Below are 16,203 nucleotides of genomic sequence, written 5' to 3' on the forward strand. Positions count from 1 at the left end.
AATCACTGACATGTTTAGCAGATGCCAAGGCCAGGAGCAAAGCTGTCTTAAAAGACAGCAGTTTTAGGGAAATGCTTCCCAGGGGCTCAAAAGGCTGTTGAGATGGAGCCTCCAGCACCATGGAAAGGTTTCGCTCAGGAACAGTTCTCCTAGTAACTGGGAGTGAACAGAGGGCACCCTTCATACATCTACGTATGAGGGGGTGCCGCCCCGCCACTGTGCCTTCAAACCCAACATGACAAGCAGAAATAGCTGCCAGGTAGACCTTAATTGTGGAAAAAGTCTTGCCCTTATCCATAAGGTCTTGTAAAAAACACAAAATATCAGAGACTGAACACTGATATGATGTGGAACGGCGCCCATCATACCACCCTTCGAACACTCACCAATTACGTATAGGGAACGTGTGGAGGGGGCCCTAGCATTCTGTATAGTGGCAACCACATGTGGGGGGAACCCCATCGTGCTCAAATTTGCCCTCTCACAGGCCAAGCCCAGAGAGCCACCCTGTCCGGGTGAGGGTTGTAAATCTCCCTGTTCACTTGAGACAGGAGGTCTGTACGTAACGGGAGAGGCCACGGCTTGGCATGCCAAAGAGGAATTATCTTTGCCAGCCACGGAGCCTTGGGCCACCTGGGTGCTATCAAAATGAGGGACAGGCTCTTCTCATGGTGGGGGCTATGCGTAGAGCAGCACTTTGGGCCACGGATGGGCTAGTGCGTCCATGCCGGTTGCCTGACCGAATCTCTCCCACAGCACGAAAGTCCAATAATCCAGCTGAGCTGAGAGTGAAAACAGAAGTCACGAGAAGCAAATGTCAACTGAGAAACAGCAGCGCTTGCAGGTGCTTGTATGCACCCAGGTAAGGGGCGGGCCTTACCTGGCATAGGACACGCGCTTCTGTCTGTCTAGCCAGACTTGGTGCAATTGGATGATTCTGCAGAGATCAGGTAAGCATGCCCTACCCATAGGTGGATCTCGAACACGAGATGATGAAAGAGAACCAATTTCTTGCAAGTCCTTTGTAACAACTTATAAAGTAAATATATTTATTATTATATTTTAATGTTTTTATTTTATTTTTTTATGTACGATGTGCCATGATTAATCGTGATTAATCAAAGAAAACTGTGCGATTAATTGGTTAAATTTTAGTAATCGATTCACAGCCCTAATTTCTAACAGAGGTCGACAAATTTATCAGATTTATTTATTTTTGCAGATTAACTGGTACCAGTATGGGTAAAAATGAATGCAGATTGTGAGCTCATACATTTAAAAAAAAGAAGTCCCTAGTGTATTTCAGGCTATATAGTAATTTTTCTACTAATTTATTGTATTTTTTTCCCTTTTTTATTTATTTATTTTTGGTTGCGCACTTGCGCCGTAAACTACACCTGGGATTTTTGTTGATTTTGAACATTTTCATATATTTTGTAGTCTCTATGGGTCGCCGTCACAGGCATACAGATCTATATAAGCATTAAGTATTTATTTTTTATCACATTCAATATATACAATTTTAAAACTGTTGGCAGATTATTCAGAAACCAGCTTCTTTTTTCCCACTTTAGTTATCATCTCTGCAAAATCCCTTACCAATGAAATTTAAAAAAGAGGAGGTGAGACTTATTAACTGTGATATGCATGGATGTTTGTGTGCTCAGGTGCATCAGCTTGGCTGTGAGGCAGTGATGTTGTTGTTAGAGCTGAATCCAGATCAGAGCAATCTGATGTTCTGGGCTGTGGATCGCTGCTACACCGGCTCACGCAGGGTCGCTGCAGGCTGCTTCAGAGCCATCGCTAATGTCTTTCACAACAAGTACGCACCACAACGTTCCTGTGATTAATGGCAAAAAGTTTTTTGTATTTATGTCAATCTGTCGGTTTAAATGTATATTAATAGATTTCTTCTGTTTGTTCTCTTTTGCAGGGATTATCAGTTTGACACTGTGGTTCTGCTGAATCTTATTCTGTTTAAGGCTGCAGACTCTTCCAGAGACATCTATGAGGTCGCCATGCAGCTACTGCAGGTGAATAAATAAACTAAGTTTCGCATATCCAGACATTTGATTAGAGGCTGTCAATGGATATCAAATATTAATTGAATTAATTACATGATATTCATTAACTAAAATATGCCTATATGTTAGATGCTGGAGCCAAAACTGTTCCGTTACGCCCATAAACTGGAGATCCAGCGTGCTGATGGGGTCTTGTCTCCAGCCTCCCCCCTTCCTCACCTGTACTCTGTGTCCTACTACCAGCTCAGTGAAGAACTGGCACGGACTTACCCTGAACTCACTTTGCCCATCTTTTCAGGTACAAATACAGCAGATAACGGTTAACAGAAAACCTGGAAATATCAGGACTTTTTTTTAAATCGTGATTTCCAGGTCTGGAAAAGTCTTGGAAATTAAAAAACATGGAAAACCATGGAAATTCCTATAGTGAATATACTGTAATATTCCTTGCTGTGCTCGGCTCTAAAATATTTCATAGACAAGAAATGGCTATTTTTGAGTGTAATCTCTGCAGAATGAAAAATCCTTCAAACAACTGGAAATGGCAAATGTGGATTGTTCAAGGTCAAAAAGAGTTGAAACCCTGACATATGCTATGTTCAGCATTGCATACCACCTTAGCCATTCTGTTCAGATGAGATTTCCACCAGTGTTTGAGTTAAATGAGACAGCTTCTCATTACAGAGGTGAGTCAGAGAATCCAGACAGCGCACCCTGGTGGCCGACAGGTGATGCTGCATTACCTCCTGCCCTGGATGAACAATGTGGAACTGGTGGACTTCAAGCCTTCAGCACGGCGTCAGGAGGAGCCTTCAACCACAGAGGAAGAGGATGATGCCCATGAGCGAGAGATGATGATGGTGAACAGCCGGCGTTGGTTGAGAGGAGAGGGCTGGGGCTCTCCACATGCCACTACCATGATTCTGAATAACCTCATGTTCATGACTGCAAAGGTAAACATATACATGCAATCTGTGTATTAACTGTGGTACAGAGTTTCTAAGGTCATGACCATTTATTTTTTTGAGTCGAGATTTTCTTTGCGAAGCAGATTGTGTTTGTTTGCAAAACACTCTTTTTGTTTGTTTCGTTTTAGCACGAAATTAGCTTTATACTTTTACTTTAATTCCAAGCATACTGTAGGTGCCTGACATACTAATGGAAAAATGCCCCCATGACGCTCTATAAAATTGATTTTAACTCATAGTAGTAATCATGAACCATGGGAAAAGTGATGGAAATTCATAGGTCAATATGTGTGGGATCCCTGATGGTACTAAGAAGATCCAACCTTGACTTCATTACTTTTTTTTGCAGTATGGAGATGAGTTTGCATGGTCAGAGATAGAGAACGTCTGGACCACTTTAGCTGACAGCTGGCCCAAAAATCTCAAGATTATCCTGCACTTCCTCATCAGCATGTCTGGAGTGAACAGTGAACCAAGTCTCCTGCCTTATGTGAGTGATGCCTATCCCAGCCAATCAGACAAAAGATACCCATTGCCTGAGCAGATTGACTGCTATTGAGATTTTAGTTATATTACTTGACATTGGTGCTATTACTTAAACTTTCTTTGCATTATTATTTCATTGTTGCAGGAAAAAATCTGTGCTGCTGTGTTTCTTAATGTGTAGTTAATGTACTGTTTTTCAAACGTTTTGCAGGTGAAGCGTGTAGTGGTTTATCTGGGCAGGGATAAGACGATGCAGCTGCTAGAGGAGTTAATGTATGAGCTGGAGCTGACAGACCCTGTATGCTCAGCTGTTACTCACATGGATAACCCACCCTACTACCGCATCACTTCCTCTTACAAGATCCCCTCTGTTACGTCAGGTATATATACCTTTAACCACTCTGATTATGTTTCTCAACATTACCAGGTGTAAAGGTGAAATGTGTACATTTTCATTCTGACTGTCAGTGTGTTTTAAATGTTTGCCTCTTATCAGGAACAACATCCAGTAGTAACACTATGGTCCCTGGACCTGATGGACACCATGACAGCAAACTCAAAGATCCCAACATGGAGGACAAGTAAGAGTTCAACAATACGTAGATACACACACACACACACACACACATACTGTATTTTTCCTCTTAAACACAAGCTCTCACATACTTGGTCTCCAGCACATTTTGTGGCCATCATACACTTTTATAATTTAAAAATGAAACCAAAACTTTCTGTATGTGTGTGCAGTTACACTCATTTGGACATCTACAGTGGTCTGAATAGTAATCTGAACAGACAGCACCATCGACTGGAATCCCGTTACAGTAGCAGCTCAGGTGGATCCTACGAGGAGGAGAAGAGTGAGTACATTAACATCACACACCAACTGATGATCCCTTCCTCATTTACATGAACCAATACCATATCTGCCAACACTCCCGATTTTACCGGGTTTCTCCCGTTTTTATACCCGTCCTCCCACTGTATTCGCAATTTACAATTTCTCCCGATAAACTCACGATTTTCCGCATCCACACTTTGCTCATGACACGAGAATGTATTAGACCTTTAGGTTGACTGCCACCCGTCCCATAAAATACGGGATCATCCCGTATTTAAATATGAAATGATGCATCCTATATCAAATTATACTATTTGTTCCGTAAACTGGTCAGATGGCATCAAGGCGAAATTGTTCAAGATTGTTAATTTAACACTGAAATACATGTTCCATACGGTGGATAAGGGGTCGTCTGAAAAGTCCACACATTGTGCTGAAACGTGCTAATACTGCATAGGGTGTGTTAACCGACTGTCTGAAAAGTCCACACATAAAACTAAAACTATGGATTTTTTTTTATTAAAAAACAGAAGTTTCAATATACAGTATGTTCAATAAGGTGTACAAAATTACACAGATCCAACAATGTATGAATACGATCACTGAGTCATAAAGACAAGAAGTACAGGTGAAGGAATCTTTTTTTTTTAATTAAAATACATTAAAAAAAAACGTAATAATGCATATAAACCAACACAGATGTATACATAAATAAGATACATAATTGAAGAAATATTAAGTCATGGGTCAGAGAAGTTCTCAGCATACAAGAAAGAATGTAAACTCTTTACACAGACACATATACATTTACGTTTCTGTAGTTCACTCCGTGTTCCAAACCTGGAAGTGTGAAAAGGGTCTATAAGAGATAAGTCAACACTGGAAAGAAAACTGCACCCATCAAGCAATTTCATGGAGTCTTGAACACACAGTTCCGCAATGACGACCCAAGTCATGATAATGTGGTGTTTAGTTCATGTGTTTTTCTCTTACAGTACATGCATTCAAAAATGAACCTGTTGTTTCTCTCTGTAGGTGACTCAATGCCCGTTTACGCTAATTGGCGTCTGAAGGTTATGGACCATAACCGGCCTGAGCCCCTCCCTTTACCCCCCACTGGTGGCTGCTGGTCACCACTGTTAGATTACCTGCCTGAGACCACCACACCTGGAGTCTCCCTGCACAGGTGACAAACGTACTCAGTGTGACTTAAATGAGGAATTCTTCACACTTTTGTCCTCTTTAAAACTAAACTCAGACCACTTATGTGGACCAAAAAGTGAACAGATTGAAAAATGACTTTATCTTTAAACTCACACATCAGTGTGCTTTCAAGTGGTCTGACATCATTGGGGGCCTTCACGTATAAGCCAAACTTCTTCTGAACGGCTCTCAGACCACTGAAACAAACCACGTGTGAGGATCGGTGTTGTTGTTCTCCTCAATCTTTGACCGCTGCATGAAGCTCATCTCATGAACTCTTTACAGGTGTAACATTGCTGTGATCTTGCTGACTGACCTCATTGTAGACCATGGGGTCAAAGTGGAATGGAGCGCATACCTTCACCTGCTTCTGCATGCCATCTTTTTAGGTAAAAACTCACCTGTACACTATCTAAACCAGTGGTTCCCAAAGTGTGAGGCGCGCCTCCCAAGAGGGCACTGTATTGGAGGTGCGGGAAGATGGTGGGATTGGAGAAGTCCATTTAAAAAAAAACTAGCTGTATTATTATTATTATTATTATTATAAGCGAAACTTTTGAAGCATGCTTCCAATCCAATTGAGTGTCAATTGTGCAACTTATTGATATATTTCAGCTGGATTGTTAAGTCTCTAGAGGACAGAGAATCTCAGTGAAGAGAGATGGCTGCCATGACAGTTTGTTTTGTTGTTTCACATTTTAAAATATTAAATCCACTGTTAAATCCTCTGCTTTTGTGAGAACAGGGTTTTTCCTGCATCGAAAATATTTTGGCGGCCGCCAAAGCGAAATTTCGGGCTGCCGAAGCAAATTCTATGATATTCAAATTCATTTTGCTTTTGCCGTTTTATAAGTGCTAAATATGCTTCTCATCCTGAACGTGGATGAGTGCGGGATTCTTAAAGACTGGTTTCAAGTGAGTGTTGTACGATCCACTGAGAATCACATGCGAGACGCGCTCTGCTCTATCCTACTGTATCTCTGAAGCACGCAGGAGCAGGTGCGTGCCACAGCATCAACCAGCTTCACTCGATATGTGAGCTCCGGTGACAAGATAGCGCAGAGCGGATCACATGACCGTCTCATTAAACTGGGCTTCTCTCAATATCATGGCACAGACGACAAAATTTATGCGACCCATTTGAATTCTTCATGAGAATTTTCTATTTTAAAGCGCTAAGGAGCAATTCAGCCGTTTCAAACGGAAACCACTGATCTAAACCATCACCGTTGAAAAAGAAGTTCATTGTACAGTATGGCTTCTAATGCTGTGTGTATTTGTGTGTGTAGGTTTAGATCATCAGCACCCAGAGGTCTATGAGCACTGCAAGCGTTTACTGCTCCACCTGCTGGTCGTACAGGGAACCAACAGCAGCGTCCAGTCACTGGCATCTGTACTGCTGCGGAACCGTGAGCTTAACGAGCCCAGGGTTCTGACAGTAAAACCTGCTCTTCAAGATTTTAACCTCACAGGTACATAAAAAACAATCAGATAGTCAAGGGATAGTCTTTTCCCCTGGGAAATTCAACAAAAAAGGACTCCACAATTTTGAAAGCGCCATTGTATTTTAGTTATTTGGTCCACTTAGAAATGTTAAAATGCTAAAGGTTACATTTAGAGTAACAGTCATAACAAGATGACGGTCGGTCATTGACATTGGTCTTGAAATAACATATATGTGCATCCCTAGTTGTAAACTAAGAATAATGTAAAAGTGTGTTTCTTTATCTCTTAGGGGTCACTGAGCTGATGCCAGACCACCAGTCATCTCCAATGACGGACTCTGGCCTAAGCTCCAGCTCCACATCATCTAGCATCAGTCTGGGCAGCTCAGCACTTCCTTTGCTGCCCCAAACCCTTCTCAGTGAGGTGGACCTGTCTGCAGAGCAAGATGAGAAGGTCAAGAACCTCATAGAGTTCATCAGCTCAAGGTGAGGGTTTACTACAGGAAAGAACAACAAATTGTTTCTTTCTGCTTTTCTTTTACATTTTAAATGTGCTCACTACGGCACACAGTAATGTGCAGTCCTTTAATCAATTCTCATTCCAAATATTTGTATTTGCTGGAGGGGTTCTGGAAAAGAATTGATGTATTGTGGTGGAATAGCCCAATGGTAAAAGATTTGAGCTGGTAACTGAAAGGTTGTTAGTTCGAAGCCTTGTCGAACCCTAGGTTACTTCAGGAATATTGACCCTGTAATAACATGTAATGGAAAACCCGGAAATGTCAGTGAATTTTAAAACTGGGATTGTCATGGAAAGAAAAAAAATAAAGAAATATTTTTTTTTTTAAATGACTATATAATTTTTTTCTAGCTCAGCTCTAAAATATTTCATCAGCTATAAATTGCTCTCTTTGAGTGCAATCTATATAAAAATGTTATTATTTTTTTAAACCCTTTTCAGATTTTTTTTATTCAGAAGTCATGGAAAAGTCATGGGAATTAATTTAGTCAAAAGGTGTGATAATCCTGTAATAAGTGTACTCTGTTGCTTTGGATAAAACTTAAACTTAAAAAAAAAAATTAAGGACAATTTATAATTCAATTTTACAACGTTTAAATGTACTCAACTAAAAACTAACTCCAACATGATTTAAATAACTCGTTCTTTATTAGAATGCAAGGAAATCTGGTTAGAGAAATTATTTTCATTATAAGCGTGCAAGAAAAATTTACAAAAAAACACTGCACCACATGAGAAATTGTAAACAGTGTAAAAGTAAAATAAATCAAAATCTAATAAACCCAGATATTGAGAAATAATAGTAAAAAATAAGAAAAAGGCAAAATACTACTTAGCCAATGTACAGTAGGTATTCATTTTTATCTAAACCAAGTCTATCTAGAAAGTTATCTAGAAATCAATATCTATAAATTATCAAGTTTATCTAGAAAGTACTCATTGTATATCAAACAATTTGTATGTATAATCATAAACCCCTGCAGATAGAGTCCAGGGCATGTGGCGCCCTCTTGCGGTTCATGCTGAGCAGCGCATCAAGATGAAATTATTTATTACAATTCAACTCGCAAAGTATGTCAAAATGATCGCTTGCCAAATGTTGGCTATAGATACACTACACTTGAAACACGTCACAGAACAAAGCAATAATTAGTGATCTATCTGAATCATCTAATGCTAATTATGGGTATTTAAAGAAAAGAAAGAAGATCGGCCAGTTATGGTCTTAAGCCGGTGTATACATGCATGAAGTTGAGCTACAATCACATTGTACAATTGTACTGGGAATATTACCAGTGTCTTTAATATTATTCTCCATGTTGTTAACCTGTTACATTCATTTGGAGCGCCCACACGTGTGGAGCAGATCACATTGGAGGCGGCATCCAGCCAAGCACTATAAACATTTGTCTCTTCCTTATTCAGCCATTGGTGGATTGACAACGTATCTAACTATACAGTGTTTGCTTATATTTTTAAGCAAAACCTTGATTCCTCGATTAAAACAAAAATAAAAAAAAGTCAAAACGTAAATTTAAATTAATCGAAAAAATTGGCCAGCCCTATATTAGGGCACAAAAATTTCCTAAATAGTGTTGATAATTCTTTTCTTTCTTTTTTTCTCCCCTTTCTCCCCAATTTGGAATGCCCAATTCCCAATGCGCTCTAAGTCCTCGTGGTAGCGTAGTGACTCGCCTCAATCCGGGTGGCGGAGGACAAATCTCAGTTGCCTCCATGTCTGAGACCGTCAATCCGTGCATTTTATCACGTGGCTTGTTGAGCGCGTTACCGCGGAGACGTAGCGTGTGCAGAGGCCCACGCTATTCTCCGCGGCATCCACGCACAACTCACCACGCACCCCACCAACAGCGAGAACCACATTATAGTGACCACGAGGAGGTTAACCCAGTGTGACTTTACACACCCTAGCAACCGGGCCAATTGGTTGCTTAGGAAGCCTGACTGGAGTAGTGTTGATTATTCTTTAAATTTCTAGAATAGAATCGTTCACAAAAAAAAAACCTTGACCCTTTAAATGGGGCTGGGTAAAAATATAGATTTTCCAGTCTTTTTTGAACGACCTGATATTGATTTTTTTAAATCCCTAGATCGATAGAACACTTAAAAGCCCTAGAACATCTTTTTTAACTCTATACGGCCAACGCTCTATAATGTGAGTAAATCACTTGCATATGCAAACATTTTGCGCTATGTGACTTAAACATTTCTGTTTATCCAATGGATATAAATTCTCCGATTTCACTCACCAGTGTTTGAGCAGTATAGTAGTTAAGAAGTTCAGCACTGAGATCCTTTTACTGTGTGTTGAGAGTAAAAGTTTGATTTCACTCATTCTGTGTAATGTTTCCAAAGATGAAATCCACGCAATCCATTCATTGAAAAATATCTCTTTTAATATCCTTTTTGTTCTTTATAGTCAGTTGTTCATCATAAACAAAAGAGAAAACATTTAATTCAAATCACACATAGCACAGATGTGGTAAAGAAGCCTTTAGAATCCACTCTTGTTAATATGCACCAGAACACTTCTGTGGGAGGCTCGCTGATATGCTGCTGTTTTTAAAGAGACTGCTGCAATCGCTGCTGGAGTCCTATTCTTAAAGAGTACCATTTTAGCACTTGTTCTACTTATCAATGTACAGTTGAAGTCAGAAGTTTACATACACCTTAGCCAAATGCATTTAAACTCAGTTTTTCTCAATTCCTGACATTTAATCGTAGAAAACATTCCCTTTCTTAGGTCAGTTAGGATCACTACTTTATTTTAAGATTGTGAAATGTCAGAATAATAGATGATGAATAGAGAATGATTTATTTCAGCTTTAATTTCTTTCATCACATTCCCAGTGGGTCAGAAGTTTACATACACTTTTTTAGTATTTGGTAGCATTGCCTTTACATTGTTTAACTTGGGTCAAACATTTTGGATAGCTTTCCACAAGCTTCTCACAATAAGTTGCTGGAATTTTGGCCCATTCCTCCAGACAGAACTGGTGTAACTGAGTCAGGTTTGTAGGCCTCCTTGCTCGCACATGCTTTTTTAGTTCAGCCCACAAATTTTCTATCGGATTGAGGTCAGGGCTTTGTGATGGCCACTTTAATACCTTGACTTTGTTGTCCTTAAGCCATTTTGCCACAACTTTGGAGGTATGCTTGGGGTCATTGTCCATTTGGAAGACCCATTTGCGACCGAGCTTTAACTTCCTGGCTGATGTCTTGAGATGCTGCTTCAATATATCCACAAAAATTTCCTTCCTCATGATGCCATCTATTTTGTAAAGTGCACCAGTCTCTCCTGCAGCAAGCCACCCCCATGCTTCATGGATGGGATGGTGTTCTTCAGCTTGCAAGCCTCACCCTTTTTGCTCCAAACATAACGATGGTCATTATGGCCAAACAGTTACATTTTTGTTTCATCAGACCAGAGGAAATTTCTCCAAAAAGTAAGGTCTTTGTCCCCATGTGCACTTGCAAACTGTAATCTGGCTTTTTTATGGTGGTTTTGGAGCAGTGGCTTCTTCCTTGCTGAGCAGCCTTACAGGTTATGTCAATAAAGGACTTGTTTTTACTGTGGATATAGATACTTGTCTACCTGTTTCCTCCAGCATCTTCACAAGTTCCTTTGCTGTTGTTCTGGGATTGATTTGCACTTTTCGTGCCAAACTATGTTCATCTCTAGGAGACAGAATGTGTCTCCTTCCTGAGCGGTATGATGGCTGCATGGTCCCATGGTGTTTATACTTGCGTACTATTATTTGTACAGATAAATGTAGTACCTTCAGGCATTTGAAAATTGCTCCCAAGGATGAACCAGACTTGTGGAGGTCTTGGCTGATTTCTTTTGATTTTCCCATGATGTCAAGCAAAGAGGCACTGAGTTTGAAGGTAGGCCTTAAAATACATCCACAGGTACACCTCCAGTTGACTCCAGTTAGCCAATTAGCCTATCAGATGCTAATTGGCTAATTGCCTAAAGGCTTGACATCATTTTCTGGAATTTTCCAAGCAGCTTAAAGGCAGTGTTAACTTAGTGTATGTAAACTTCTGACCCACTGGAATTGTGACATAGTCAATTAAAAGTGTAACAATCTGTCTGTAAACAATTGTTGGAAAAATTAGTCATGTCATGCACAAAGTAGATGTCCTAAACAACTTTCCAAAACTATAGTTTGCTAATATGAAATCTGTGGAGTAGTTAAAAAATGTTTTAATGACTTCAACCTAAGTGTATGTAAACTTCTGACTTCAACCGTAAATACTTGTAAATAGTACAAATTATGCATGTAAATGATAAACATGTAACAATATGCAATATATGCAATTTCAAGGCATTGTATTTATTGATGGAAAGCATTGAATTTAAAAAAAAAAAAAAAAAAAAGCTAAAATGTGACAATGAAAATGAATAAAAAATAAATAAAATAAAAATCTGATTTTTGCAATATACCAAGTTAGACGGTTCACTGTATAATAATGAGAAATCTTTTTTTTCATATGTAAGCAAAATGGACATAACTGAAGTATACCTGAATGAATCAGTGTCTAATCAAATCAAGAGCTTGTGAATCGGAATTGAACTGGGAAAACTGTATCAATACCCAGCCCTACCTTTTAAATAATGTGTGTTTTGTGTTTTAGATACCAAACATAATTGTTTTTGTCAAGTTTCCCTGGAAACATATTTAATATATTTTTATTTTTAAGTTATTGTATTTTTTCCTCTGCCTGCAGCCATGTCTAACAAGAAAGGGTATTGTTGTCTTGCATGTGTGTGTGTGTGTGTGTGCTCAGTCTGATCTCTGTGTGTTTCAGAATGTTTGGTTTAGAGTGTGTTAATAAATAATGGTTGTTCAATAGATAGCTTGAGACGTGTGAGCCTGTTTTGCCTTGTTTTGTTCTGCGTTTGACATTTCCTGTTATGTCACTTTCTATCTCTTAACTCCCTCTGATTGGTTGGCCTTTAGGAAGCGGGGTCCACTGTGGAACCATGAAGATGTCTCTCCTAAAAACCCCAATATCAAGAGTGCTGATCAGCTTAGTGTATTCCTCCGTCATGTTGTCAATGTCTTCAAACAGACACCATCAGGTAAGAGGAAGTATTTTACATTGCAAAAGCTAATTTGTTCAAACGCTTGTTCTTGTGTTCTGTCCGTTTTATATATTTTTTTAATTGACGTATGGGCGCCTTTGACTGTTGCGCTACTTGCTGTATTTTAAGTGTCTCGCACCATGAGTACCTCCTTTTTAAGACATATAAAATTATACTCAACTTTTGATATGCAGTAGATCAATGTCAGTTTTAAAACAGTGGTGTAAAGGATCTCTGTTCGTCTGGGAAAGGAGGACACCGGATCCACATTCAACAAGATTTTTAATTAGACAAAGGCTGAACTGAAAGCGTAATATCACAGACGTCGACACACAGCTCTGTGTCTCTCTCTCTCTCTCTCTCTCTCTCTCTCTCTCTCTCTCTGGCATCCCTGGCTCTTCCCTCATCTCCCTTCCATTGATTAGGCAACTCCGCACCGAGCGTGCATTCTCATGGCGCAGCCACGCCCTCCTCCTCATCACACTCCTCCACCGCCCGGTTCAGGCCGGGTTGCCATCCGGATTGGCTTACAAATTTCTGGAGGGGAGACACTGCCCTTCCGGCCATTCCACCACCTGATGGTCTTCCCTGCCTCCTGAGAATCTAAGAGAGACGAGGGGGAGAGAGAAAGGGCGAGCGGGAGAGAGAGAGAGAAAAGAAAACGCTCTTCTTCGGTTCCCGCGGGCACGCTGCCCACCCGGTCCTTAGCCGCTCCCTTGCCTCCTGGCAGACGGCAGCGAGCCCTCCATCCCCTGGTGGACAGCAACGGCTCCTCCTCTTCCTGCCGGACAGCAGCGCTTCCTCCGGCTCCTGGCTGACAGCAGCGACGACGACGACTCCTGGCAGACAGCAGCGGCGGGTTCTCCCGGACAGCATGCCCTTCCTCCTTTCCTGGGTGTTGGCACCAATGTATAAGATCTCTGTTCGTCTGGGATAGGAGGACTTTGGGGCCGGTACCACATTCATCAAGACTTTAATTAGACAAATGCTGAACTGAAATCCTAACATCACAGACGTCGACATACACACACAGCTCCGTGTGTCTCTCTCTCTCTGGCATCCCTGGCTCTTCCCTTATCTCCCTCCCGCTGAATAAGCAACTCAGCACTGGGCGTGCATCCTCCCGGCCCGGCCACGCTCTCCTCCTTGTCACACTCCTCCACCGCCCAATTCAGGCCGGGATGCCATCCAGACTGGCTTACTCCCCTACACCCAATCTCTGGAGGGGAGATGCTGCTATTCCGGCAGGTCCGCCAACCGATGGCTCTTCTTCGGCTCCCATGGGCACGCCGCCCACCCAGTCCTCAGCTGCTCCTCTGCCCCCTGGTGGATGACAGCCACTCCTCGGACCCCTGGCGGATGGCAGCGGTTCCTCCGCCTCCCGGCAGATGGCAGCGGGTCCTCCGTCCCCTGGCGGACGGCAACGGCTCCTCCGCTTCCTGGCGGATGGCAGTGGCGACTCCGTCCCCTGGCGGAAGGCAACGGCTCCTCCTCCTGGCAGACGGCAGCGGCTGCTCCGTCTCCTGGTGGACTGCAGCGGCAAATTCTCCCGGACAGAGTGCCCGTCCTCCTTTCCCGGGTTTCGGCACCAATGTAAAGGATCTCTGTTCGTCTGGGAAAGGAGGACGCGGGAGCCGGATCCACATTCAACAAGACTTTAATAAGACAAACGCTGAACTGAAAGCATAACATCACAGACATCAACATACACACACATCTCTGTGTCTCTCGCTCTCTCTATTTCTCTCTCTCTGTTGTTCCTGGCTCTTCCCTTATCTCCCTCCCGCTGATTAGGCAACTCAGCGCCGGGCGTGCATCCTCACGGCCTGGCCACGCCCCCACAAATGGATTATATTGGTACTTTATCAAAGGTGTATAGAAGTTAGTGCATCTATAAAGATGCCTTCTATGTTCAGTCCAGTTGAATAATGCAAAAACACCACCTAATACTCTCTGCATAGTCACTGCATTATATAGGCAACCAGCATCTTCTGTATGATGGAGTACATGAAGGAATACTTAATTTTTCACGTCTTTTTCAAGTGTGGTTTTGATTGGTTCTTCTGATGCATGTTCCCTCTGTTTTTTTTATCAGGAGTTCAGTTGGTGCAGGAGTTGAGTGAAGTTGCTCTGCAGACCGCTCTGTCCTGCTCATCACGGCACTATGCTGGTCGCTCTTTTCAGATCTTCAGAGCACTGAAACAGCCACTCGTGGCCTCCACCTTGTCAGATGTGCTGTCTCGTCTGGTAGAGACTGTGGGAGATCCAGGAGAAGAGGCTCAGGTATGCTAGAAATATTTTACTGTTGTAGAAGTACCGATAGGACCGCAACAGTCATAATCAAACATTTCATCTTTCCCTCTCAGGGTTTCGTTATCGAGTTGCTTTTAACTCTAGAGGCTGGGATAGACACTCTGGCTGAAACAATGAAGAACTACGACCTGCTCACTGCACTCTCACAGTAAGACATACTCTTACACAATGTGGCCAAATATAATACAAGCAGAAAACTATATATATATAGTTTGTGAACCCTTTGGAATTATCTGCATTTATGTATAAATTTGTCTTAAAATCTGGTTTGATCTAATTTAATGAACAAACACAATCTGTTTCAACTACTAACAAATTATTGCATTGTTCTTGTACATATTAAATACATAATTCAAACATTGACGGTGTAGGTTGGAAAAAGTATATCCCTAGGCTAATGAAGTAACCACAGGTAATTTGAGTCAGGAGTTGGCAAACTCGGCATCCAATTAATGAAATGAGATTGGAGGTGGGGGTTAGAGCTACTTTGACTTATAAAAAGCACTCAAACATTTTGAGTTTGCTATTCACAAGAAGCATCTGCTGATGTGGACCATGCCTGGCAAAAAAGAGATCTCAGAAGACCTACGATCAAGAATTGTTGCTTTACATAAAGCTTGAAAGGGTTACAAAGTTATCTTGAAGAGTTTAGATACAGGGACTAAAAATTGTTCAAGGATAGAAAACGTTATTTTTAAATGCTGGTAGCCGGTTATAATTGGTCATTTCGTGCCGATATTTTTTCATGAAACCAAAGGCCGAATGGTTTATAACAGTTAATTTTTTTTTGTAGTTTATAACTACATGCTGCCAGTAAAAATGAAACATGTGCTTTGATCCTGAAGGAAACCGCTGCATCACACATTTCTTTGCATAGTTTTCCGTTTTGGATGTTGCATTCTGTGAATGAAGACCTTTTTAACAACTATGTATAATTACTACATATACATGCACGGTTAATCCAGATATAAGGAAAATATAAAGGTAAAAAGCATATTTCTTAGTTCTTTTTAATGTTAGATATGATGCATAAATGCAGATTTGATGCTGCCGGGTTTTGATTGAGAAGCAGATCTGTAATTACAATTATACTTAACTGTTAATTAACTGTATGCTTGTTATGATTTCTCTCCTGATAAATCCACCTCACAGGGAAAATAAAATATTGCTTATTTTTGCTTATTTTGGTGAGGCAAATGACTTATTGGGAATTTGTTTTCCCAGACCAGGTTGCTTGTTTCTGTTGCGAGATCTGACAACATGGCAACTGGTATTTCATCCATCCTTAGCGCA

The 16,203-nt window shown here is 41.1% G+C and overlaps 1 protein-coding gene across 9 annotated transcripts in view; it reads left to right on the forward strand.

The window, feature by feature from the left end:
- The window catches only part of LOC127456755 (protein furry homolog-like), a 206,515-nt gene that overhangs the window by 134,930 nt on the left and 55,382 nt on the right, over positions 1-16,203 (forward strand). For all 9 annotated transcript variants that reach the window (XM_051725323.1, XM_051725324.1, XM_051725318.1 and 6 more), the window contains 15 exons: positions 1,668-1,822; positions 1,934-2,033; positions 2,154-2,322; positions 2,709-2,977; positions 3,342-3,482; positions 3,690-3,858; positions 3,975-4,059; positions 4,226-4,338; positions 5,355-5,505; positions 5,808-5,911; positions 6,812-6,994; positions 7,258-7,453; positions 12,473-12,594; positions 14,693-14,880; positions 14,964-15,058. In XM_051725323.1, coding sequence (XP_051581283.1) covers positions 1,668-1,822; positions 1,934-2,033; positions 2,154-2,322; positions 2,709-2,977; positions 3,342-3,482; positions 3,690-3,858; positions 3,975-4,059; positions 4,226-4,338; positions 5,355-5,505; positions 5,808-5,911; positions 6,812-6,994; positions 7,258-7,453; positions 12,473-12,594; positions 14,693-14,880; positions 14,964-15,058 — 2,240 coding nt within the window. The remainder of the gene's footprint in view (positions 1-1,667; positions 1,823-1,933; positions 2,034-2,153; positions 2,323-2,708; positions 2,978-3,341; positions 3,483-3,689; positions 3,859-3,974; positions 4,060-4,225; positions 4,339-5,354; positions 5,506-5,807; positions 5,912-6,811; positions 6,995-7,257; positions 7,454-12,472; positions 12,595-14,692; positions 14,881-14,963; positions 15,059-16,203) is intronic.

The sequence above is a fragment of the Myxocyprinus asiaticus genome, chromosome 19 (assembly GCF_019703515.2).
Source record: "Myxocyprinus asiaticus isolate MX2 ecotype Aquarium Trade chromosome 19, UBuf_Myxa_2, whole genome shotgun sequence".
Taxonomy (NCBI): Eukaryota; Metazoa; Chordata; class Actinopteri; order Cypriniformes; family Catostomidae; genus Myxocyprinus; species Myxocyprinus asiaticus.